At 43.2% G+C, this 27,809-nt stretch overlaps 1 protein-coding gene across 1 annotated transcript; it reads right to left on the bottom strand.

Moving 5' to 3' along the window:
- Positions 1-1,993: 1,993 nt before the first annotated feature.
- On the bottom strand, positions 1,994-23,140 carry bgnb (biglycan b). Its single transcript, XM_041237005.1, has 8 exons — positions 22,972-23,140; positions 9,670-9,919; positions 7,321-7,433; positions 6,052-6,265; positions 5,373-5,483; positions 4,553-4,646; positions 3,843-3,981; positions 1,994-2,585 (listed from the first exon to the last, which is right to left on the bottom strand). The coding sequence occupies exons 2-8, from the start codon at positions 9,908-9,910 to the stop codon at positions 2,388-2,390; spliced, it is 1,110 nt and encodes a 369-aa protein (XP_041092939.1). The 5' UTR covers positions 9,911-9,919; positions 22,972-23,140; the 3' UTR covers positions 1,994-2,387.
- Positions 23,141-27,809: the final 4,669 nt, after the last annotated feature.

The following is a 27,809-nucleotide window of genomic DNA, read 5'->3' on the forward strand; positions in this document are numbered from 1 at the left end:
TTCGACCAGTGTGAAGAAACGTTCTTAACTCGCTATTCACATCATTTTGCATTTGTCTTGTTATATGTTAATACCATCCCTTAAATAATGCAAGATCGACATGCGTTGAAACAGACCAGCAGTGTTCAGCAGAGATCCTTATTGAACTGTGATCATTATTGATCATGGGGTATGCTAATTAGCTACACACCTCAATTTCATAACGTTCCTCATACTGTTGGAATTGGTGTTTTGAGGTTTTGAGGTTTTTAATATTCTTGAATGTTCTGTGTGTTTTGCATTTGCTACTAACTACTTTAAAAGTATTCACATGTCAAAAAATAATATTAGAGTATGATTTATATATTGTACAGTACAATAAATATATAATACATTTTGTAATCTTCAATATATTGAAATATATGAATCAATATATTACATTACATTTCTCAGTATATTAAAATATATTTTCATTCCATATGGGGGCCCTCCCGACAGTCAGAAAAGCTTCGATCTGCAGCTTTAATGAAACTAGACTCTGGAAGAATGTAATAAACTAAACACAGACACCAAGAAGGAATTACATTGCAGTGTCAAACTGAAGAGGGCTGTTGCAGCTAATGGAGCTCCTATGGTACTCCACTGGTTAAACGCATTGGTTTAGTGCTCTGCAGTTTTCCTGTAAGATAGATGGCTGCTATTTTTGAATGTGACCTAATTTACAGGAAGCTGGTATTGGTTTGCCAAGATGCAATGCAGAGGAGACTGAGACAGTGCAGTTGTGTAATGGAAGATGGGGAGAGCAGTGCGGATGGAGTTTAAAAGCATACACACATACACACGGTCTGTGCTCTAGACAGGCATGTGGAAGTTTTAATACACAGCTTTATTAACATTATCACTGCTGCCTTGTAAAATTCTCTTATTCAATGTATCAGGTCCCCTCTTTGAAAAACACGCACATAGAATTAGGGCTCCCCCTTGTGGATAAATACTGAAATAACATCATTTTGGTGTTTAGTTTGAGATAAATATCAATTTGAGGTTTATTTGTAAACTGTAAACTGCTGCCACATGAACCAGGGAGGTGAGACTGAACACAAAATACAGTAAACTGTACAAGAATCAGTCTCATGGTGTACCCCCTCTTGACAGTGCTATGGCAGGTGAATCAGTCCTATGGGCACCCTATTGACAGTGGTATGGCAGGTGAATCAGCCCTATGGTGTTCACTCAATTGACAGTGCTATGGCAGGTTTTGTATTTTTAATTTTAATTCAGAAACTCTTCATCTTACACACCTTACACATGCCTCTCCATATCTTTTTAATAATAGATTTTTAATAACACATTTTTAATAACACATTTAACTTTAGCGTTCACTAATTTTACAAAGCATATATACCAATAAAGCTCTTTTTATTATTATTATTCTTTAGTAATGCATAAAACTACACAAAAATAAAACAACCTGTTCTTTACACTAAAATGTGGCTCTCTATTGGGTGTTTTTCCCAATGCCTTATTCTAAATTGAATGAAAAACAGGGTCTAAAGAGATGGGCATATTTAGTGTGTGTGTGTGTGTGTGTGTTATATGTTTTTTTTTTTTTTTAAAACATACCTCTTTAAATATGTCCATATGTGCTATGACACACATGGCATATCATAATCTGTCATTTTGGTGGTAAACATGGGTTCAATTTTAATTTTAATTGGTTATAAACCTGAGAATTTGTAGATAAAAAAAAAAAAAAAGATGAATTATAACTTTTTTTTTGGGGGGGGGGGGGGGGGGGGGGGGGGGGTAGAAACTGAATATGAAGAACTTGGTGTTCAAAACACTGGGAGAATAAAGTTGTCAGGGAGGGGGGTTGTAGGGGGGATCCCAGTTTATCAGTGATAGATGAACCCAAGTTTATTATATACACCCTGATCTACTCTCAGCTCCCTACCCCCTACTCCCGCTTGGTATACACAATGCATAACAAATAAAAACACTGCAACCTGGGAACTGTAGTTCTTTATACTGAAACCTGTCTTATTTATAAAAATTAAAAAAACTACATCTCCCACCAGCCTTCACTTCCAGCGAGGGGTGAGTGGAGCTGTCGTTTTAAAGGTTCCAGTGCAGTACAGCAAAAAAACTGTATAAAGAAAGAACAGTAAGAAAAAAAACTTTTAGAGATTCACAAACGAAGACGGCTTCCATTTCCAACCCTGATCACAAACGTCTGTCTCACTCTTTTAAATAAATGTTATTTTTGGATACTAGAGGCTGTGAAAGCTGTGGGACTTTCAAATGCCACCCATCACTAATATACACCAACATACAACACTAACATTATGCAATTAAAGGGTTAAAACAAAACAAAACAGAAAAGCTTGTGTTTCCTCCTTCCTCTCTCTTCACTTCTTGTAGTTGCCAAACTGTATAGCCAGTCTGTCTGTGACACAGCGGAAGGCTGCTGGTTGGACCTCCCAGTAATTGACCGGATTGCTGAAAAGGCTGATGCCATTGTAGAAAGCTCGCTTCACACCGAAGCCTTGGGGGCAGAAATCATTCACTCCCACCTGGCTGATATTGTTAGCGTGCAGGTAAATCACCTAGAGAGAGAGGGAGAGGCAGGACAGTGTTGAAATAGCAGAATTAAACTACAGCTCCCAGCATGCCCTTGCGCTGTCAGCACCAGTGCGGCATGATAGGAGCTGTAGTTCTTTACACATGATGCGGGAGAGACAGTTTTTGCTATCCTATATACTCGATATTGCACCCAGCGCTTGTGTTCTTAATCTCTTTACCTTTCAGGTAGGAAGCTCGTCTGTTGTACACGTTCATTACGATATTAGCGAATCTCTCATCACTGAATGTATTGCTGGCTGGCTGCTGACAGGAGTTTATACTGAAGTGACGACTGAGCCCCGCTGTGAAAGAAGCATTGGAGTTGAAATGCAAACCCAACAGCCTTTTTAAAGCACCACAGCATTAAACGAGAGCCATTTCCCTGCCAGCAGAGTTATTATATTATTGGTGAACCAGTCAACCATCAATATGTTGCGTGTGCCTGCAGTATAACGCAAACAAGTCTTATTGAAATGAGTATGTATTGCATGATAACGTATGTGTCATAATGCAGCCCTGTAACGTTTCAATAATGGTTACTGGAGCGTTTGATGTTCTTTCAAGCTTTGTATGCATGTTAAATCCAAGAGGTATTAGCTGGCATTGTTACAGTGACGCTGTGGTAATGTGCAATGCAGGACACTGCTTGTTTGTGAGCTGGAGGTAGTGGAAGTGGGGCAATTCAACAACTAGCAGTTTGCTTACGTTTGTACTTGTGCTATTATCACAAAATTATGGTGTGTTGTATTGTACTGCACTGTATTGTGTTGCACTGTATTGTGCTGCACTGTATTGTACTGCACTGTATTGTGGTGTGTTGTATTGTACTGCACTGTATTGTGGTGTGCTGTATTGTACTGCACTGTATTGTGGTGTGCTGTATTGTACTGCACTGTATTGTGGTGTGCTGTATTGTACTGTATTGTACTGTGCTGTATTGTGGTGTGCTGTATTGTACTGCACTGTATTGTGGTGTGCTGTATTGTACTGCACTGTATTGTGGTGTGCTGTATTGTGCTGCACTGTATTGTGGTGTGCTGTATTGTACTGTGCTGTATTGTATTGCACTGTATTGTGGTGTGCTGTATTGTACTGCACTGTATTGTGGTGTGCTGTATTGTACTGCACTGTATTGTGGTGTGCTGTATTGTACTGCGCTGTATTGTATTGCACTGTATTGTGGTGTGCTGTATTGTACTGCACTGTATTGTGGTGTGCTGTATTGTACTGCATCTCAGTACCTGCAGGTATCTCAGGTCCGGCAGGTTGGCTGGTATCTTGGTCAGTCGGTTGTTGTCCAGGTGAAGCTCCCTCAGGTTTGGGACGAAGGCAAGGCTGCCATTCTCAATCATGCGAATGTGATTGTACCCCAGCCCCAGCCTGAGACACAGGGGAGAGAGGGGAGAGTGAGGGCACGGGAGAGAGTGAGGATGTGAGGGTAGGGGAGAGAGGGGAGAGTGAGGGCAAGGGAGAGTGAGGTCAGGGGAGAGAGGGGAGAGTGAGGGCAGGGGAGAGTGAGGACGTGAGGGTAGGGGAAAGAGCGAAGAGTGAGGCCAGAGGAGAGACAGAAGAGTGAGTGCAGTGGAGACTGAGGGAGTGAGGGCAGGAGAGAGTGAAGGCAAGGGAGAGAGGAGGGAGTGAGGGCTGGGGAGAGCGGAGAGAGTGAGGGCAGGAGTGAGTGAGCGCAGGGGAGAGAGGAGGGAGTGAAGGCAGGGGAGAGTGTGGGCAGGAGAGAGAGGGGAGAATGAGGGCAGGGGAGAGAGGAGAGGACTGTACCCAAGACCCATCAGATGGGGGCGAGAGGGTTGAAGAGTTAGGGACAGTGAAATAGGGTGATGTGAGGACATGGAGAAAGGAGACAAGATCACAGACTGAAAGACAGCAGGACAGAGACATGGAGCCATATTCAGAGACATGGAGCCGTATTCACAGAGACATGAGGAGACAGTACCTGTAGAGACTCTTGTATCTGATGAGGTCCTCAAGCTCAATGGCTTGAATCTGATTGTGATCGAGGTGCAGCTCATTGATATTGGCTGGGAAATCTGAGAGGAGAGCGATTAGACAGGGAAAGAGATAAATTAGATATGGAGAGGAGAGAGACAAGGGGAGAGAGAGATTAGATAGGTAGAGAGAGATTAGACAGGGAGAAGAGAGACAGGGAGAGAGAGATTAGACAGGGAGAGAGGTTAGACAGGGAGAGAGAGAGATTAGACAGGTAGAGAGAGATTAGACAGGGAGAGGAGAAAGGGAGAGAGATCAGACAGGGAAAGAGGGAGATTAGACAGGGAGGGGAGAAAGGGAGAGAGATCAGACAGGGAGAGAGAGAGATTAGACAGGGAGAGGAGAGAGACAGGGAGAGAGAGAGAGTCTAGACAGGGAGAGAGATTAGACAGGGAGAGGAGAGACAGGGAGAGAGAGTTTAGACAGAGTGAGAGAGATTAGACAGGGAAAGGAGAGAGAGAGAGAGAGAGAGAGAGAGAGAGAGAGAGAGAGAGAGAGAGAGAGAGAGAGAGAGAGAGACCTGAGGGAATATGAACACCAGTATTTAGGATATACTAGCACACATTCTACCAGCCTCCTCCCATTGGAGCTGCTACCATTGCCCCTCAATATAATACAGAACCATTGTAGTGTCACTACCTGTCTGTCTGCCATTGAAGATCATTGCTGGTATAGTTAGCACACTGTGGTCCCATTCTACCAGCCTCACCCCATTGCAGCTGCCCTATACTTGTGCTAACCCTCTCTCCTGATCCATCCCTGGTTACCTTTGGGAATTCCAGTAAGTTTAGCTTCAGAGATTCGAAGGTAGTTAAGTTTCAGTCCATCAAAGGCCCCGGGTTCAAATCCGCTGTTCTCTAAGGGGTTACCCCCCATTTCTAGAAGGGAGAAAGAGAGAGGTTATCTGGGCAGTGACTTAGAGAGAAAGGGGGGGCTATTGAGTTACAGCCTGTACACACTCAGAGAAAGTGTATAGAGTGTGCAGGGTGTAGTGCGCTGGGTGCAGGGGGCAGTATGCACTGTGCAGGGTGTAGTGCGCTGGGTGCAGGGGGCAGTATGCACTGTGCAGGGTGTAGTGCGCTGGGTGCAGGGGGCAGTATGCACTGTGCAGGGTATAGTGCGCTGGGTGCAGGGGGCAGTATGCACTGTGCAGGGTGTAGTGCGCTGGGTGCAGGGGGCAGTATGCACTGCGCAGGGTATAGTGCGCTGGGTGCAGGGGGCAGTATGCACTGTGCAGGGTGTAGTGCGCTGGGTGCAGGGGGCAGTATGCACTGTGCAGGGTGTAGTGCGCTGGGTGCAGGGGGCAGTATGCACTGGCGCTGGGTGCAGGGGGCAGTATGCACTGCGCAGGGTGTAGTGCGCTGGGTGCAGGGGGCAGTATGCACTGTGCAGGGTGTAGTGCGTGGGGGCAGTATGCACTGTACAGGGTGTAATACTCAGACTCACCGATGCAGTTCATGCTGCCCAGTCCCTTGAAGGCCCCCTTGCGGACGCTCTTGATTCTGTTCTCGTGGATTCTGAGCTCCACAAGCGAGGGGGGCAGGCCCTGCGGGACCTCAGTCAGCAGGTTCTTGGAGAAGTAGAGCTTGTGCAGACGCCTCAGAGGCTGGAAGGCCTTGCCGCTCACCTTGGAGATGCGGTTATTGACCAGGCTCAGCGCCTTCGAGACCACAGGGGAACAGAGAAGCATTACCAGCCAGAGGAGGTCATTACAAAGACCTGACTCAGCATTAACAACATGGCGAGTAACCAATTCCAGACCCTCACCAGAGGGGGAGCGAGAGGAAAAGAGAGGGGAGAAATTCGTCCATTAATAATAATAATAATAATAATAATAATAATAATAATAACTATTCTTGCAGGTATGTAGTTTCTCCACTAGATGGCAGTAGCTGCCCACGTTAGTTTTTTTTTTTTTTTTCCTGCATTTGGCGAGTGAAACTGAGGGGGACTGTCTAAAATTGATATTTATATAGCAGTGACAATACTGTGTCCTGAAATACAAGAGACTGATACAAGACTGTACAAACACTAAAAATGACAAACTTTAAATCAAAAAGTGCCGTGAAAACGGCAGTCCATGCTTTTATACTGACACGCCTATCTCCCTGCTGCTGGAAAGGCTTTTTGCTTTCAGCTCCCGCTCCAAGCAGACAGGTAATCGTCACCGGCCGAGCTCCACAGCAGCTAAGCAATTGTCTATTTACAGCAATTAACCCCAAAATATACAATAAACTACATTATTTCCCATGGCACCAGCAATGACTCTAAATCATTCCTGGTGCCAATGCTGTCTAACAGTGCTATATAATATATAAAACTGTGGAGATTGAAACTTAGGGGGACTGTCTGAATCACTGCTGGTGTCACTGCTATATAATACAGAAACACATATATAAAAGTTGTCACTGTGATTTGGGCAGACTACATATTATCCTAGACTGTAATCCTGTATACAAACTCAAATATCTAGAGCAGTAGGCTATGTATTTAGTAAGTGAGTATTATATAATTCTGCATTGCACTGTGCGGAATTCCAAATATCTATGTGTGCCAGTGTGTGAGTGTGTGTGTGTGTCTGTGTCTGTGTCTGTGTGTGTGTGTGTGTGTGTGTGTGAGAGAGAGAGAGAGAGAGAGAGAGAGAGAGAGAGAGAGAGAGAGAGAGTTGCAGTTCCCCTCCTCTCCTCTGGGGGCAGTGTCTGATTCTGCACTCACGTAGAGGTTGTGGAGCCCCTTAAAGTCGTTTTCTTTCAGCTCGGTGATCTTGTTGTTCTGCAGGTCCAACAGGGCTGTGTCTGAGGGGATGTTCTTGGGAACTGAGGTCAGACCTGAGAGAGTGAGAGAGAGTGAACTGTTTCAGTGTGTTTAAACTCTCCACACACCAGCCCTCGTGCCTCAGGAACGGCATTGAGAAATAAAGAGTCTGTGTGCCTCGCTGCTGAGGAAGGACGTCCTGACTCAGGATATTACATTTGGAAGCGAGGGATGTTTCGACTGCCTAATCTTCACTTGGCTTGCACTCTTGCTTCAAAAATATTATTAGAAACATTCTCAGTTACTAAAACATACAGTCACAGCCATTCATATTTTTACAGTTTGACTGCCCAGTTTTTGATGCTTGCACTGTGTGTGCATGCAGGTGGTGATCTACAACCACAGCTTTAAAATCCATTCTCTCACCTCTTATTAGCTTTATTAACAGGATCACCGGCCCCTCCCTTTAAAGGAGCGCTGACCATCTTTAAAATCCATTCTCTCACCTCTTATTAGCTTTATTAACAGGATCACCGGCCCCTCCCTTTAAAGGAGCGCTGACCATCTTTAAAATCCATTCTCTCACCTCTTATTAGCTTTATTAACAGGATCACTGACCCCTCCCTTTAAAGGAGCGCTGACCATCTTTAAAATCCATTCTCTCACCTCTTATTAGCTTTATTAACAGGATCACTGACCCCTCCCTTTAAAGGAGCGCTGACCATCTTTAAAATCCATTCTCTCACCTCTTATTAGCTTTATTAACAGGATCACTGACCCCTCCCTTTAAAGGAGCGCTGACCATCTTTAAAATCCATTCTCTCACCTCTTATTAGCTTTATTAACAGGATCACTGGCCCCTCCCTTTAAAGGAGTGCTGACCATCTTTAAAATCCATTCTCTCACCTCTTATTAGCTTTATTAACAGGATCACTGGCCCCTCCCTTTAAAGGAGTGCTGACCATCTTTAAAATCCATTCTCTCACCTCTTATTAGACAGGATCACTGGCCCCTCCCTTTAAAGGAGATTTGACAATGTTTTGAGATCAATCAGCTGCTCAGAATTGGTGATAAGTTGAACAGCCTCGTCTCATTCTGAAACCTTCTTATGTTCTGATAATTTCCTAAATCTTACATGCATACTGAATATTTGTTGTTTCTTAGCTACACTGTGTTTACAAACTCACTGGGAGGGAGGTACTGGGAATTTAACTGGGAGTACTGGAAACCTCAGTTCTGTCTTACTGAGAAGAAAGTGCCAGGCCATTCACCTCCAGAATAGACAGCAGGACGTTCCTCTATATAAAAAATTCTATTTCTTCACCAAACAAACTAGAAATGAGAATATTTTTTTCACAAAAACAAGCACCCCCAGAATCAAAATATTCCTGAAAACACAGGGCTCTGGCACAGCGGCTCGAAAAGGTTCCTTTTTCTTGCACGACACCCACGATGGAACGTGACTCATAGAACACAGCTGTGTGCCGAGTATGAAGGCACGATCTCAAAGGGCTTTATCATCTGGAAACCAAAGTGTCGCATGACCCCAATATGGCAGCCACAGGTCAAAGTGAAGGGTTTGATTTTGTCTGCAGAATTAGCAGAGCCTTGAGATGAGGTGCAGCTGGAATAGTTCATGAGATATTGATATATATATTTTACAACCTTTTTGGAATTGTGTGTGTGTCTGATTCCAGTTCAAGGAGGTTTTGTAAATATAAGCAGAGAAAGTCTTTCCAATCCATCCAACACAGTAGGACTACACTTACATATACATTTTGATGTGAGTTGAAAAGTCTGAGCTGCCCCAAACTATGATATGGAGATATGGTAACTCTAGAAGACGACAGGTTTGACTGTTGAGTTCAAGGCTGAAGGCTATTCAGGACTAGAGATCTCAGTTGCCTCTAATGCCCTGGGCATGGCTCCTTCTGAAAGACTCTGCGGTAACTACACAAGCCTTCTGAATCTGAATCAATTTTTGTTTTGAGGAAGAGAGATGAGATTGTGAACACCTGCTGAAAAGTCCTGCAGTTATTCCAGGAAGGAGGATGAGGCTGGCTGAGCTCTCAAGGGACGCTTCTCCACCTGAGCGAAATAATATAGCAGCGCTACCTGGGTGTGCAGGGAGAGTTAGACAACAGCTGTTTAAAACTCACAGGAATTAATCTCCTTCGATCAAGCTCTGCATTTTGGTTTAGCAGCTGCATGGATTGGGTCATAACTGGTAATTTATTGAACAGAAAAAAGTGGGGCAGTGATAATGTTGCCAGTGTTAGTAAGAGGTAAGGCAATGGTACTAAGACTCACCCAGGTCAGAGCACTGTAACACTCTCAGGTGGCAGTGACAGCCAAAAGGGCAGACTGGTCCTGGGCCGGGGGGTGGGGGGGTCTCCTCCTCGAAGGCTGAGCCCTCCTCATCGTTCATCATCATCATTGAGACCCCCCCCTCGCCAAAGTCCAGCGAAAAGTCCAGAAAACCCCTCTGCTCAAAGGGGAGTGCGAGAGAGGAGACGAGCAGGGACAAGAGAGGGAGGAGAGGAGACATCATCGCTGAGACCTGGGGGGGGGGCAGAGAAGGGGGTTAGAGAGCGAAATGGAGAGGGAGGGTTGAGAGGGTGAGAAAGGATACTGGAAGAGAGGCCTGACTGTGTAACTAGTGCTGCAGTGACTGGAGAGAGTGAATCCGAGACACACTTCATCCACCCCTGTACAAAACACACAGCAATCAGGTTTCCTGATGAAGGGAGATGAAGAAAAACACACAGAGAGAGAGAGAGAGAGAGAGAGAGAGAGAGAGAGAGAGAGAGAGAGAGAGAGAGAGGACCTGAACTGACTGCACACTCCTTTATTTTGAACAATTTTTAAAACAAAAGGGTAGGGTTAGGGTAAGTGTGACATACAAAAGCACACTCCACTCCCTCTCTCCCCTGACACACACTCCACTCCCTCTCTCCCCTGCCACACACTCCACTATCTCCTGCACACTCCACTCCCTCTCTCCCCTGCCACACACTCCACTATCTCCTGCACACTCCACTCCCTCTCTCCCCTGCCACACACTCCACTCCCTCTCTCCACTGCCATACACTCCACTTTCCCCTGCACACTCCACTCCCTCTCTCCCCTGCCACACACTCCACTATCCCCTGCACACTCCACTCCCCCTCTCCGCTGTCACACACTCCACTATCCCCTGCACACTCCACTCCCTCTCTCCCCTGCCACACACTCCACTATCTCCTGCACACTCCACTCCCTCTCTCCCCTGCCACACACTCCACTCCCTCTCTCCACTGCCATACACTCCACTTTCCCCTGCACACTCCACTCCCTCTCTCCCCTGCCACACACTCCACTATCCCCTGCACACTCCACTCCCCCTCTCCGCTGTCACACACTCCACTATCCCCTGCACACTCCACTCCCTCTCTCCCTTGCCACACTCCACTATCCCCTGCACACTCCTCTCCCTTTCTCCCCTGACACACACTCCACTCCCACGCTCTCTCCCCTGACAAACACTCCACTCCATCTCTCCCCTGCACAGCCCACTCTCATTCTCTCCCCTCCACACTCCACTCCCTCTCTCCCCTGACACACACTCCACTCTCTCTCTCTCCCCTGCACTCTACTCCCTCTTTCCCGACACACACTCCACTCCCACGCTCTCTCCCCTGACACACACTCCACTCCATCTCTCCTCTGCACAGCCCACTCTTATTCTCTCCCCTCCACACTCCACTCCCTCTCTCCCCTGACACACACTCCACTCTCTCTCTCCTCTGCACACTCCACTCCCTCTCTCCCGTGACACACACTCCACTCCCTCTCTCCCCTGCACACACTTCAAAGCAGGGCTGTGCACAGCAGGAATGCTCCAATCAACTCAAAGTAGCAATTTGAGAATTTAACTAGCCTCAGCGCAGCATTCAGACTGCAAATTAGAGACTGAGAGAGGGAGAAGGAACGGAGAGGCAAGCTGCATACAAGCTATACAGATGCCACGCGAACAAATGACAGAGTAAACTAAATAATTAGATCCTATCTAATATGAATTGCTGTCAAAACTAGAAGAAAATCAAGCAGACAAGGGTTTTGGGCTCTAGCGCCTTCATCAGTGTACTGAAACTATAAGAAACTGAGTCACGCAGACCAGCAATTATGTACATTACGGCATAGAAATGAAATGTTTAATCCCAATATGATCAGTTGTTCTCCAGATTGTCTGTCTGTCTGTCTGTACAGGTGAATATGCCCCCCCCCAATCTGACACTCTCATTAACTGATGCTAAATAATGGTATTTCTCAAGTTCTTACCTAGTTCTCCTTGTATATGGAAGACATGCATACAGCCCCTATATCCCTTGTTCCATCACAAGATAATAATACAATAAAATAAACTAAGAATGTGGAAAATTCCTCTTTATCAGGGTATTTGATAAGAATCTCAAATCTTAGAAGGGAAGCGTCTCAAGGTTGTGTCTCTCTGCATGCAGGGACAAGACACTCATCTCTTTCCAAGGAGATGGGTTTACAGGGAGTGCCATTCAATCACACATTCCATCTGCGCCTTATCACAAAAAAATTTTTTTAAAGGAATTTCACGAGAGATCCTGTCTCAGAAAGACATAACAAACCTGTCCTAAATCACAGGGTGTCTGCACGTGGGGTCAGGGAGAGTGAATCTACAGTGTGGGTGTGGGGGTGGGGGTCAGGGTGTGGGGACCCTAATACCTGCTGCACAGGGAGAGTGAATCTACAGTGTGGAGGGGTCAGGGTGTGGGGACCCTAATACCTGCTGCACAGGGAGAGTGGATCTACAGTGTGTGTGTGTGTGGGGGGGGGGGGTCAGGGTGTTGGGTTCTTAATATGGTAATAGAATCTTGAGTCACAAAACATATTCAAAAGTATAGGTGGAAAGAAGTATAGGCAGACAGACAGACACCCCCTTATATCCCCAGAATTTGGTATTCTCAGAAGCCCATGTCACACAACTAGTTAATTGCAAAAATGAAAAATACAGTCAGGTTGATGACCGGACAGACAGAACCCCCAGGGGTTAACAACACCGAACACGATTCCAGAGGTCAGTCGTCTAATTAAGTACGAAGCGAAGACGTCCTGAAGGAACGGCCCTTTCAAGCGTGTTCCTCCCAGGGATTTTAACAAGCTGAAATAAGCTGTGAAGCTCCAGTAAAACAGGGAAGGGGCTTACAAGGAAGCAGGTTAGTGGAAGAGAGGTGCGATGAAGGGGTTCATTAAAATCCTGCTCTGTTTCAAAAGAGCTACCGGAAGATCTGGACGTTTGTTATGCCTGCTTTGTGCCTCTCATTTCCCCCAACACATTGTACAGTGGGACACCTACTCATAATCATCTTGCAAAACACGTTACAGTGTTCCAGGCGAATCACAAATGTTAATGCGTCTTCTATAGAGAGAGCATGCCCTGCCCAACTGAAAATATCCCACTGATATGAGGAGTTAGCCTTGGTCACTTCACCTTCACGAACATATCTGACTCATGCAACGTTTGTGATGAGTTTGCTTTATGTGCAGGGAGCTATTGGTATCTCACGATTGGTTGAATGATCAAAGGAACTTTCATTGGATTGGTTCTTTGTTTCCCAGGGGCGGGGCTTGTGGGATGGGTGCCATGGTTGAAGAGGCAGGCAGTGCCGCCCGTAGAAAATTTCGGTTGTCCTGTTAAAATGACGCATTGAATGTGTAAAATCGTGGATTTCTCAGTCTAGTTGCTCTGCCTCTTTGTGATTGCTACATGCGCTGTTTGCAGCTTCCTGTTTCTGGTTTGGTGTCGTTCTCAGATTGACTCAGTTACCCCCCTATTTGTATATCAGTTATTATGACACACCAATGTTATTTCTTACTGTAATGTGTATAAGCACGAATAACATGGCATATCTATAAAAACGTATTCTCACAGGTTGTCTAGATATGTTTATACCATAAGCGTGGGAATACCTAGCATGGGATTAATTTTGTTATTCCATTTAAGTTCGATAAAATGCTTCCTGGGACTATTTTCAAAGGTGTCTTCACTTCCGTTCCAGTCCAGTGCTGTGCTGCTGAAATTCAGGACGAAGCTGCACTTCGGTACAGCCACTGTTTCGTGTTTTATACAACTTTTACATGTCGAAAATCATTTCAGACTTAAAAAAACTTTGATGTTTTGATAACAGATTTCCTTGAGAGAACAAATTCAATGAAGGAATGCCTGCTACCGATCTGCCTGCGTCTGACAGATCGAAAAAGAGGGTTTGAAATCTGTTGACAATGAAAGCAAATAAAATCATCCCTGAATTCACTGATTTCATATAATAAAATGTTCAAATTGCTATTTATTTAACATACTTTCATTTGACAAAAGATCTGTAAAACTCAACTCTTCCCTTCTGGACAATCAGGATAAATATATCCATTTGGTATCCTCTATATATACTGTATATACATACATTAATGACTCAAGCAAATATAAATATATTTTGCAACAATGTTTATTGGTGGGTGTCACAATGTATGCAAATATTGAAAGACAGCAATCCTATCTATTTCAATATACAGTCAACATCATTATTACAAATTTCAGGGGACCAGCAAAAATCAGTAATTCTTATTGTCAGGAGTCTGAGCCAAATGCAACCTGTGAGTTTTTATTGAGGTTCCAGTAACAGTATAATGAAAAGTATTACACATTTGAAAGCACTGTGCATTTTATTGAATATATTTTTTTATATCTGTTTTGGAACATATTGCAAATATGCCACTTAAATATATTGAATTAGATTTTTAAACTTTTTTTTTAATTTAAATAATTCAGACACATAAAATCTGGAAAATATATTTGAAAATATATTAAAATATATTGTAATGTGTTCCACAATATGGTATTTGTATCTAGCACCGCACACTAGGTTGATCTCTATACAATCCATTCTTTTCTGTGATAACTTCATTGCCTCGCCCCTTCAACGCCTTTATTCCTTTCATTAACCAACCTGAAGCTGCTTCTGCTATTCACTGACATGCTTTCCATTGCAATGATATCTGGCACTACAAATCAACAAATCTCTCTTTGCAAGCCATGCTTGTAGATTGAGACGGTGCGTGAAACTGTCCCCACCCCTTCACTGGCTTCCTGTCAATAACCAATCAGCTGCTTCTCTTGTGGACTGACATGCTTTCAGCCAGTAAGATTTCCCACAAGACTGATGAGGTGAAATGACCCAGGATGTACAGCAGTAACAGATTTCCTGGGAGGCAAGACAAGGACAGTGAGAACTTAAGTGTAGTATCAGATGCCAGCTTTAAAATTGGGCTGTGGGCCAGAAACTAGAACCAGAAACCAGAGGACAGTTGGAAACTGAAGGATGTAGTGGGGTTACCGAGCCATGGTATCCTTCAAGACCCAATTTGACAAAGTTTTGAGATCAATCCGCTACTCGGAAACTTATGAGCACTGACGGGATGGACTCCTCTCACCTTCCCTTCCTCTCTTTCTGTCTCCCTCTCCAGTCTCCATTCCCACCTTCCTTTCTTCTTTCGCATTGTACATCACGACACAATCCGGACATTATCGAGGCATCTGTTCCGATTCGGTGTTTGATACAATGAGCCAGACTCCAGAGGAAGGTGAAAGGCAGGAATGAGAGGCTGCTTCCTAGCCGCTTTGCTGTTGCAGGCCCCAGTGCAGCTTGTGATGATGATGTGCTTTGTTACAGTAAGTGCTACACAGAGCAGTACAGTGTCTTTCCCATGCTGTCAGGCTGATCACTGCCAGTTCATTGTGTGAGTTTGTTAGGGGAAACCACAAGATTGCTATCAGATTGTGAAAGGGAAAGGCTCTGCCTTTTTAGACCACCCAAAAGGTTCTTGGAAGGGAGACTAGAGCAGCTGTCAATACCCTTTTAAGGAAACAGACTAGTGGACTGTACAGAGTACAGAGATGTCATCACCTGTTTGTAGTGTGCCATAAGAATGTAAGAATTTACAAACGAGAGGAAGGCATTGAGCCCATTAGTGCTCGTCTGGTTTCAAGCAGCTGATCAATCTCACACACACACACACACACACACACACACACACACTAGAGTCTGGTCTAGTTAGGGCTCTCTTTGTATCAGTGCTATACTTCATCACAATCGGACAAGCGGTTCTCTAGGTAGGTGTGAACCCAGATGGGCAGGAAAGAGTTAAAGGTGCACTTTGTCATTTAAAATAAACTTTAAGCGAGCTGCTTGGTTGCGATCTCGTAGTTTGGCATGAACAGAACTGCAATTCTCTCTCTTAAAAATAGCCCCTAAATTATAATGTGTGCACACACTTGCAGAGTGTGCAGAAAGGGAAAGGACTGCCCAGCCAAAACAATGGAGGAAACAACTTCAGACATAAACAGCCCCCACACACCCCCACACACCCCCATTACCGCGACTGTGAATTCAAAACTAGAGCTCGGTGGGAAGAAGAAGTCCTACATCACTATGAACAGAACATAATACAGAGCGGGAAATAGAAATGAATAGTTTAATGAAAATTGGCTACCGCCCTGTCCTCAGTGAGGTAATTTGAGTTTTAGGGAAATGTCCTCATAACTTACAAAAAACTAAATATATTCAAACTTTATGCGATGGCAGCAGCAATAAGTCTGACACTTCATCTGGTTCAATCTCTTGTTTTATATATTATGATAAGTCAAACTCATATCCTGTCAGCGCTAGTTAAGACTTAGAGCTCTCGTTTGCAAGCAGGATACTCATAAGCTCATAAAAGTCTGACAGCTGTTATGGGTGGAAGCAAAGTTCATGAATCTGGGGACATGTGGCAACCCTTTAAACAGGTGAACAAATTCCGGTGAGCTTATGAATGCTCAGCTTGTTCCTAGAAACCGATTGATCTCAAAACTTTGTCAAGTCGGGTCTTAAAGGATCCCAGTGATTCAGCTTCAGCAACATGACTAGGTGACCCATTCCATCCCCTCACCACTCTTTGTGTGAAGAAGAGTCTCCTTCAGCAACATGACTAGGTAACCCATTCCATCCCCTCACCACTCTCTGTGTGAAGAAGAGTCTCCTTCAGCAACATGACTAGGTAACCCATTCCATCCCCTCACCACTCTCTGTGTGAAGAAGAGTCTCCTTCAGCAACATGACTAGGTAACCCATTCCATCCCCTCACCACTCTCTGTGTGAAGAAGAGTCTCCTTCAACAACATGACTAGGTAACCCATTCCATCCCCTCACCACTCTCTGTGTGAAGAAGAGTCTCCTTCAGCAACATGACTAGGTAACCCATTCCATCCCCTCACCACTCTCTGTGTGAAGAAGAGTCTCCTTCAACAACATGACTAGGTAACCCATTCCACCCCCTCACCACTCTCTGTGTGAAGAAGAGTCTCCTTCAACAACATGACTAGGTAACCCATTCCACCCCCTCACCACTCTATGTGTGTCTCCTACCCTTCGTCCCAAGTCATTCAATTTCCAGCTGTGTTCTCTGGTCCTGGTTTCTATGCTTAAGCTAATGTACAGACAGACAGATGCCACCATTCTGATATTCTCACTTTTTGCTAAATATGTTAATACAAATTTTCATGACAATTGGGCAAGCGGTTCTCCAGATATGTAGAAAAAAGCAAGTGTGATGTACAGATGGATTAGACCCCACCCCATATCCCCAGAATCTTATATTCTCTAAAAATGATGCTAAATAATGTTAATACCAAGTTTCTGACAATCAGGTAAGGGGTTTTCCAGACCACTTCCACTATATCGCTACAACAGGAGAATAATAAGGAGTGATTCCTGTAAGAATTGATTTTCTGTGAGTGCTTTTAGAAGCTGTGCGGTTCTGGTAAGGAGCTTGACGGTTGTGACTCACTTTGTCAAACTGTACGTGAGAGTAAAAGACAATGTCAATGTCAGCGCACTGTCCAAAGCAGCACAGAGGTCTGCGATGTTACCTGCAAGGGTACATTTGCAGGAACGCGTCTACTGCCATATTTTTACCACGTGTATTGAATCTTGTTCTGAAGGTTTTTCTTTCAATATGAGCGCCATCTTCAGGGTTCAGTATGCTGTTCAGCATTATGAGACAGATATTAAACATGGAACTCACTAAAACTAAATTGCTGCACCTGAAAATCAAATTGCACGAGTGGGCCTGCAGGGTTCAAGCCACCTGGGAAAAAGAGAAAATATTGTCATGGAACTCCAGGTGTGTGTCTGCGCTGGATCAAGGCCACTATGGTCAGGGGTTTGAAGATTCATCAAGGGAGAATTAAATGCTTGAGGGAGAAGGGAGATCAGTACTTCTTACAAAGTCAGTCAAGTCAGTCGAATTAAATCCAGTGACAGGAAGCAAACCACAGTTTGCAGGATATCAGCACCCCTGTCTTAGACATGAGGAGGACTTGCATGGATACAACTAGTGATGAACCTAATGATCCTTGTGAACCCGGTCAGATGAGCCAGCTTAAGAGAGAAAAGAACATCAACTGGCACAAGCCTGGAGTTAAATGGCCAAGATCTTGTGAAAAAATTGCGTGGGACACAGTAAACACAGATCTGTTTTACTTTGGAAAGGTTAAGTGGAACAGTTGAAAAGAAGCGGGACAGATTTGGGGACATCATCTACGCATATGGAAGTGAGAGGTTTGGAATTGAAAAAAGGAAGGAAAAAGTACAATCTATTCCTGGAAAGTCTAGACGGCAGCAGGAGATTGAACGCTTAGAGAAAGGAGGCAGCTGAGGAAGCAATGGAGAAGAGCAGAACAAAGTCACAAGGTACTCAATCTGTTACAAAGGGTCATAAAAGATAAGCTTGCAACATTGCGCAGAGCTGAGCGCCAACAGAAATGTTACAAAAAGGAACGCGTGAGAACTAACTTTTGTAAAGACCCATTCACATTTGTAAAAAAGTTATTCACCAGTGAGACAAATGGCACACTAAAAGCATCTAAGTTTGAGCTGGAGAGATATTTGGAGGAAACGCAGACAGACTAAAAAAAAACAGGAGCTTATGCCAATTCCTTCAGATATTCCACCTATCATTCAACCAGAATACCAAATGGAGGACTGTGCACCTAAGTGGAAAGAAGTAGAGCAAGCTGTGAAAAAAGCAAGGGCGTCATCATCTCCAGGGCCTAATGGAGTGCCACACAGAGTGTGCAAGAGTCCTTCTGGAGTTCTATGAATCCTGTGGAAATTGATGAAAGTGGTATGGGAAAAACAGGTTGTACCAAGAGCATGGCGCCGAGCAGGTGGAGTCTTTATACCAAAAGAAAAAGATTCTACAAGCATCGATCAGTTTCGTTCTATTTCCCTATTAAACGTAGAAGGCAAGATCTTCTTCAGCATTATTGCTCAGAGATTGTCAACCTACCTATTAAAGATCTGCTTCGTTGACACTTCAGTACAAAAAGCAGACATTCCAGGTTTCCCAGGATGCTTAGAACACATCAGCATAATCTGGCAACAAATTCAATCAGCTAGAAAGGAGAGGAAGGCGCTCAATGTGACATTCCTGGATTTGGCTAATGCACATGGTTCAGTGCCACATGAACTTCTTTGGGCAGCATTTGAATATTTTTTTTAATGTACCGATGACAATAACAAATTTAGTGAAAGCCTGGAAATTACATTAGTAGATTCACGCGACAAATGCGTAAGGGAGGCAGCATTTGTGTTGAAAACTGGAACAAAGTGGGCGGCAAAGAAAGCCGTGGAAGATGCAAAGGCTGCCCTTCGAATTGGTGATATCATGGGGCAAGTTCAGCATGGAAGAGGGGGTTTTGGTCTCAGTTCAGCTCCTCCTACATGGCACAAGGTAGCCCCAGCTCAATTTGGAGGAAGCTGGTAGTCAATGAGGTGCAAAAGCTGGAGGAGAGGATCAGGTGTGTAAAGGCAGTTTCCCAGGCCAAGCAGGGAAAATGGATGAGATGGGAGAGTGTGGAATAATGCAAGATTGGCTGTCAAGACCTATGGACAAATGATCAGAGCAGGATCAGTTTCCTCATCACGTCAATATATGATGTTCTCCCATCACCACAGAACCTAAACCTTTGGGTAGGAGAGGATCCCTCTTGTCCTTTATGTTCATCACCTGCAACATTAAGGCACATTTTGACAGGATGTAAGGTGGGTTTACTTGGCTCCATAACCAGGTGCTGCGATGTTTGGCCTTAGCGTTGGAAGACAAGCGTAACCTGACCAATAAGTTGCCTCCAGTTCCATCAAAGCATTACACAGAAAAGACAACATTCCTCCACTCATGAGAGCAACTGCCAAGAAAAGGTGTTAAAACCAAGCCTCACCCAGAACAACTGGAATCTGCTAGAGTAACAGTGGACTGGTCTGCCATCCTTTTCCATTGTCTCACTGGTCTCCTTTTCTCCTTCCCTCCCAGTCACCTAACCATAGGGTGTGTCAGGCAAATTACCAGTCTTCCCAACACACGTCTGTAATTTAGAGCGAGCAATTGGGCCGTTCCCTCCCCACCACTTCAGTGCCTTGTGGCATTGACATAAAGAGTGCCAGATCATTTATAGCAGCACTCGCTTATTTAAAGTATCTGGGAAATGACAGCACAGCAAAACATTACAGTTAACTGCTTCAGGGAATAAAGGAAAGATCTGGGGGGCTAAGGGGCACAGACAGACATACAGACAAGCAGACAGACAGAGAAAGACAAACAGACAGCAGGCTAATACATATTCCTCTGGAGGCCTGGGTTCCAATCTGGAATGTAGCAAACTATACCAAGAAGGAATTCAATTGTCAAACTGAACAGGAGTGTGAGGGACACTATGTCCCAGAATATCGAAGCTACTGCAGCTGTCAGGGAGGGCGTTTGTGGTGGTGTTTTAGCTTTCCGACAGTTTTTTGTGTTCCGAGCAAAAATCAAAAATGTCCAGGAAGGCTGAGAACAGTCGCAAAACCCTATTTCAAACTGACTTCCTGCTACAAGGAAAAGGGTTGATGTGGTCGGAGTGACTCTTCGACTAAATTTTGTCTAACAGAAGAGCAAGTGCTACAGAGATATCGAATGGATTAAGCTACAATACTGTATTTATGGGATGAACTTAAAAAGGATTTAGAGAGAAACACCCTGAGGGGTCCTGCATTGCTTGTATCACACACAGCCCTGTCCTTCGTTGTTTGTTTGATATTATGTTGTACACTCACATGTAATTCATTTTCATAATGCGCAACTGGGTACGGAGGATATTTTACGCCAAAATGAAAAATAAATAAATAAATAAACTGACGAATAAATAAACAATTGTCTATACATTTATGTATTTATGTTTATGTTTTTTTTATTATTTTGGCATAAACTATCTGCCATATTCGGGTACATGAAATTATAATTTGATTCATACAGAACATATATTTACAAAATTAGGCTACTAAAATGACTAACTTTACTTTGTTTTCTCTGTGTCCTGATGTTCTTGCTTTATTATCAATCAATCAATCAATAGTTTATTTATATAGCGCCTTTCATATAAAAAGTAGACAGAGCGCCATACAGGCCAAAATAGAAAATCAAGATACAATTCAATTGTATAGAAACTAAAGAAAAACAGAGTTTAGAATTTGGTTGAATAAAAAAAAAAAGAAAATGCTAATATGAGGCAAATGTAATGTGAGAATCTATAGGGAACTCTCTGGCTCCAGTCTGTTTTATTATGGTTTATTAAAAGTACCTTCTTTTCTTTCTCTGTATCTCCTGAAACAAACGCCTGACTTTGTTTTTACTACCTTTCAATCCCACCTGTCCATTGACTGAAATCCTGAAATGACGGTAAAACTGGTAGTGGTACGGCTTTCTTTTAAAAAGCTGAAGTGTCACTGATCAAGCATACATTACCTATAACAGGCAACTCGAACTGAAGAGCGACTCCTAACAAAACAACACAGATTGACCAACACATAAAATGACGCAGGGCTCTATTTAAGCGATAGAGACCATCAATGTGGGCTCTACTGTATGGTAGATGACCGCGACTGAAGTTATGAGTCCTGAGTCGTAGGCGAGGGCTCTAACGAAAGCCAAGATCATATACCACACGGTAGAGCCCACATCGAGAGGGCTCTATCGCTATTAGAAAACGATTTATGATATTTTGCTGTGTAAGCTTCCGTTGAGGAAAATAGTCCCTAACATAATTAGAATAGAAAAAACGACACACATAGAGAAAACGTTATTGTTATTAAAATTATTATTATTTGTGGCTAACATTTATTTACTGTCTCCTTCTTATTATAATTTATCTGGACATTGTTGAATAGTCCATGTAGTATTGAGTCTGACGCGAAACTTCTTGTTGGAGGCGGGGCGTCGTTCAAGCAGGCAGGGAGTGGATTGGCTAGTGCGGGAAGAACTGAAACAGGGTTGGCAGTTTGATTGGCCTATTTTGAGGGCGGGTGTTGTTTGGATCCAGCTGATGACATAATTGTGGAACAATCATGTCTTTCCTGTCAATTTGCCCTGCAAATTGAGCCTTCATTACAGTGATGCAGCATGGCCGCCATACTACACAACCTATGAGCTTCTTACAAACATCAATTGATGTCAGACTATCCCTCAACAAGTTTACCAACTTTCAGCACCCTGCAATAAGTGGTTTCCGAAATACTAATTTATACATTTAAGCAAAATGTTTTTTTTTTTTTCAATCCAATATGGCGGCCAAACCATGTGACCTACGAGATAAGTTCGCAACTTCCCATAAGCATCTACCATCTACCGAATTAATTCGTCACTTTTCAAGCAACTTTTGATAGAAAGAATAATAATAATAATAATAATAATAATAATAATAATAATAATAATAATAAATAATAATAATAATAATAATAATAATAATAATAATAATAATAATATAGCTGCAAAAACACCAATGACCGGGGTGGTCCCAAGTTTGTTTTCAATATTTGTGTTTCAAACTGCAGCAGAACTTGATGGCACTGCCAGAGAACACAGCGGGACCCGGGCACAGGAATATCGCGCACCCACATCCAGCTCTGAAACACCGCACTGGCATGGAATCACGCAGGAATCACGCAGGGATACAGAATTCTATGGGGTACAGAAATCTGCGTAACACCGGTGATGTTGAGAAGTCGCTGATTGTAAATTTCTTAGAATACAAATTCACCCAACACGAATATTCTATTTGCACTGTACTTTTAAATGCATAATATGTTTAATTGTGCTGTAATTTCTATTTGTATTTCAATTATAACTGACTTATAAGATAATACTAATGATTGATAATACGATTTTATTTGCATGACTATTGAATACGTATAATATTGCTAATATAAATGACTATATATATATATATATATATATATATATATATATATATATATATATATATATATATATATATATCAATTTGATAGCAATAGCTTCACACTAATGTGCTAAAACTATATTTACCTACACGGCAATAACCATCAAAATCTATTTTATTTCTTGTGTTCAAATGTCTTTACTCCCTTTTCTACAGCATCTTTCTTCTATAAAATAATCCCTAAACAAAACTGTCGACCACAGTAAACAAAAGCATGTACAAAGTAACTCTACCTTGGTCTGTTGTGTTGGGTAGAGAAGGTGCGCGTTCCTGCCCTGCCACTGAGTTAGCGGAGTTCTGTTTATTCTGCACTTTCTTATTCGTGTCCTTCGCTCCCTGTCGGGTCTCAACTCTCCTCGGCTCTGCCCGCAGAATAGGAGATGTGAACTTGTACTGCAGTCGCTGAAAGGACAGTAAAGAAAAAATGACATGGCTTCGAATTAAACCAGCCCCTTTTCAAAAACGGGTCCTCCTGCGCGTTTGTGAAGTGATGAGAGAGAGAGAGAGAGAGAGAGAGAGAGAGAGAGAGATGCTTTCCAAAACTTTGGAAATATTGAAAAAAAAGCAAGTGTATGAAAGTGTTGGCCATATTTTTTCAGTTTTCCATGTTTAATTGAACTACCAGAGGGTATGTGTGTGTGTATAATTTGTCTATTGACACTCATGCCCTGAATATCAAAGCTTTTCCATCTATCTAGAAGGGCTTTTGTGGCTGTGATTTAACTTTCTGACTAATTTTCGTGCCGAGCAAACATCTAAAATGTCAGAAGAATGAGAACAGTCACAAAAAATGACACGAGTACTTAATTAACTTACCTTGATGCAAAATTCAAATGGGTTGGTGAGGTCCGAGTGAGTGTTCAGTAGTTTGCACAGTGTGGTCTCTATACTGGGTCCCCAGCCCATAATATGATATCTGTAAAGTTGTGATTGTATACAATAATACATTACATGACACCTACAGATCTATATTGTAAAGGTGCACTCAAGAAACATCAGCATCCTTTATCTTCATGATGAGCTTAATGTAATGGTTATGTAAAGGAATGACATTGTATGCTTGATGCATGTATTTGTAATTGATGCATGTATTTAAAAGGAATCATTATGTGCTCCCTCTTCTGTAACTCCCTCCTCCCTCCTCTGAGGCTCCCTCCTCCAGCCTCCCTCCCCCGTCCTCTAAAACTCCCTCCCTCCCTCCATCATATGCCATGCTCCCTCCTCCCTTGACATAATTTTTGCTGGTCTGAGAGATCAGCCAATAAAGAGCCGTTTCCAACTTTTACGCGTTTTCATTGGTTAGATTAAATGCCAGTCATATTACCTGGGAGACCAGCTACTTAATGCAATGAGACATAGTTAACTAAACACATTCAACATTTGAGAGCTGAAAATAGTAATAATAATAATAATAATAATAATAATAATAATAATAATAATAATAATAGCTAAAACTAAAGCTTCAAGCCAGAATGTCTGGGAAGCCTATTGTAATTGTTAGGATTGCTGTTAGAAGTGTGTTTGCAGTTGAAATATTCTTTATAACCGTTTATAATCGAATTACGATAAATGCGGTGTGGAATAAAAGGAACGGTGTTAATACTCTAATGTACCTAAACCACAGTAAACCGAAAATCTGGTATACCGAGCCATCCCTAGTATGCTCTATTCAAAAATTAACTTGACCAAAAAGCCTCCTTGAAAGTGAAGATAGTGACCTTTCGAACTCTCTTTAAAATCAAATGCAAAACTAGCTTTTAACTCCTTAGAAAGTGCAGATAGTATGGTTATTATGGAACACATATAAGAACCCCTATATGCTTCATCAAAAAAAACCTCTTTGACTGTGACCTTTGACCTCTCTTCAAGGTCAAATGCAAAAGTGGCTTATAACTGCCTAATAATCCCCTCAAATATCTATCATGAATTGCACGAAGTTCATAATTCTGACACGTTGAATATAAGATACCCTTCATGATGGAAAAAGTGTCACGAATCCTCACGAAAATCTTGAACAGTTCAGTCAAATTGAATAGGAAAAGTACCCTTGAGCAAGGTATTCGCTTCATGGTATTTTTGCCACACCTGATTGTTTCTGCCGACACTTCTTAACCTTTACAGGATTTTTTGACAAACTTGGAGAAACATGTGCCTCAATATTGGCTTTTAGAATTTAGGATCAACTTGTGTTATAATTTGGTTGCTATATTCGAGATAAAGTTTTTAAATGAAAGGACATCAAATTTGGATGATGTCCTTTGTTTTTCATGTTGTCTATAAGTATGTGAAGTCAATTGCTACAGATTGTACAACGGCTGCATCATTATGGGCATATAATGAAACGATATTTATTTACTTGGGGTAAATCTTGATGCATTATACAGATATTCTTGGAATGTTTGCTGTGGATAATAATTTGTTGGAGGTTTTTCATTATGTTCAGGACATTACTTTTTGTTGGTTTTCCTTGGCTATTCGTTGTGGATACTGAATATTTCAGGGTTTTTTTCAACGTTTGGATTTACGGAACATTTGTTCTTGTTTTGTACTATTGGATCTCCTTGTTGTTACTAACCTTTTTACTAACTTCCATATAAATTCATTTAAATGTATAGCTTATGTATTTTGTGACTGTCATTATTGTTTTCATGTGTATATTAGTTGCTGTGTGAATTGTCAATTTGCTATAATTTAATTGTTACTAGTCTGCATTTTATGAGCAGATATAAAGAAACTGATATTTAATTACTCATGGGTCTATTTGTCATTCAATGAGAGTATCAAGTTCTTATTTAATTACTTCTATAGCGCTTTTGTGCTCATATGGAAACAAAAACTTTGCAGATTAGAATCAGTGTAACTGGCTTTTTACACTGTTAGACAGTTTTTTTTTAAATTCAATATGGCTGCCAATCAATATATATTTCTTTATAAACTGTGGTCGGTATTATTTTGTAATCTTTTTTTGTGTTTGCGGAATTCTGGATTGCCAGCCACTGTTTCTGTTACCACTGTTTTTGTATTTTATTGTTGAACTACGTTTACTGTATACTGCTTCTTTTGACAGTCTGTTTATTTCTTTAGTTTCTTTGACTCTCTATCTTTTACTAGAGTGTGCTCTTTTGGTGCCAAGCTGACTGATTTAACAGTGACACTAATCGATCCTCGTTGAGAACTCTCTTCCTCCGACTGCACTATTAATTGGGATAAATTGTCACTTTAGTGGGTAAGGTCTCTTTTTAGGGCCTGGTAGCATTCCAGTTTGTTTTGTGTTTTATTTTCTTTGTCTCAGTGAGTGAGTTTTTGAGGTGAGCTATAATTTGGTTTAATCTGATTGGCATTATTTTAGCAGTGCTGTCCAGAAGCTGACTGATGTCAGTGCCACTCAGTGCAGTGAGCTTCATGGCCAGCTGGCTGAGGAGAATCTTCTCTGGACTGAGCTCTTGGCTTGTGAGGACTTAGTGGTGGTCAGATTAACCCTCTTCCTCTCTGGGGGTTTGTAGTAATAGCCCTATTATAACAGCATGAGTGATGTGATGCAAGGCAGCATTCTCTCTCTCTCTCTCTCTCTCTCTCTCTCTCTCTCTCTCTCTCTCTCTCTCTCTCTCTCTCTCTCTCTCTCTCTCTCTCTCTCTCCCTCTCTCTCTCTCCTATCTGCCCCACCTCTATTATCTCCACTCTCTCCCCTATCTCACTCCTCTTTCCCCCACTACTCATGTCTCTCCACTCTTCCCCACCTCTCCTCTCCCCACCTTTCTCCTCTCTCCTCTACCCCACCTCTCCTCTCCCTACCTCTCTCCTCTTCCCACCTCTCTCCTCTCTGCTCTCTACCCACAACTCTCCTCTCCCCACCTCTCTCCTCTCTCCTCTAACACACCTCTCCTCTCCCTACCTCTCTCCTCTTCCCACCTCTCTCCTCTCTCATCTCTACCCCCACCTCTCCTCTCCCCACCTCCCACCTATCTCCTCTCTCTACCCCACCTCTCCTCTTCCCCACCTCTCCTCTCTCTCTACCCTACCTCTCCTCTTCCCTTCCTCTCTCCTCTCTCTCTACCCCACCTCTCCTCTTCCCCACCTCTCTCTCTACCCTACCTCTCCTCTTCCCCACCTCTCTCTCTATCCCACCTCTCCTCTTCCCCACCTCTCTCTCTACCCTACCTCTCCTCTTCCCCACCTTTCTCTCTACCCTACCTCTCCTCTTCCCCACCTCTCTCTCTACCCTACCTCTCCTCTTCCCCTCCTCTCTCCTCTCTCTATACCCCACCTCTCCTCTTCCCCTCCTCTCTCCTCTCTCTCACTGATAATGCTGACACTTCCATTTCTGTTTACTATGTTTCTCCTCACAAGCATTTGGCAGCCTTTCACACAACTTGTATTTTTTCATACCTGAAACATGGCTTCAAATTAAAATCATCTTTCTGTGCCCCATGACATGATACCTAGCACACTCCCAAGCCACACGCACACCAGCGAAGGAGTTTATTAATGCTGAATAAAACCCTGAATCACAAAACAGTTTTACATCCAATGGCCGTTCTCAGACGTTTTAAAGCTACAGACAGGTCCCACAGTCCTGTTCAGTTTGACACTCTAATGTGATTCCTTTGTGGTATCTGTTAATTGACTACATTCTTCCAGAGTTTAGTTTCAGATAGAGATACGTCTATGATCCCAATGTTTACCCAGCTCTCCTGTGCTTTATTATATGTTGCTGTAGTGTAGCTCCCCTGTGCAGTACCCTGCTCCCCTGTGCTGTACTCTGCTCCCCTGTGCTGTTCCCTGCTCCCCTGTGCTGTACCCTGCTCCCCTGTGCTGTACCCTGCTCCCCTGTGCAGTACCCTGCTCCCCTGTGCAGTACCCTGCTCCCCTGTGCTGTACCCTGCTCCCCTGTGCTGTACCCTGCTCCCCTGTGCTGTACCCTGCTCCCCTGTGCAGTACCCTGCTCCCCTGTGCTGTACTCTGCTCCCCTGTGCTGTTCCCTGCTCTCCTGTGCTACACTTTGCTCCCCTGAGCAGTACCCTGCTCCCCTGTGCATTACCCTGATCTCCTGTACTGTATCCTGCTCCCCTGT

This window comes from Polyodon spathula, chromosome 43 (genome assembly GCF_017654505.1).
Source record: "Polyodon spathula isolate WHYD16114869_AA chromosome 43, ASM1765450v1, whole genome shotgun sequence".
Taxonomy (NCBI): domain Eukaryota; kingdom Metazoa; phylum Chordata; class Actinopteri; order Acipenseriformes; family Polyodontidae; genus Polyodon; species Polyodon spathula.

What these genes read in the sequence shown, in the direction of transcription:
- bgnb (XM_041237005.1), bottom strand. Translation starts at nt 9,910, where the DNA reads ATGATGTCTCCTCTCCTCCCTCTCTTGTCCCTGCTCGTCTCCTCTCTC. An exon ending in AGGGGCTCCACAACCTCTAC is followed by an intron (nt 6,266 to 7,320) that starts GTGAGTGCAGAA and finishes GTGGTCTCGAAG; the next exon opens with GCGCTGAGCCTGGTCAATAA. An exon ending in AGATACAAGAGTCTCTACAG is followed by an intron (nt 3,982 to 4,552) that starts GTACTGTCTCCT and finishes CCTGTGTCTCAG; the next exon opens with GCTGGGGCTGGGGTACAATC.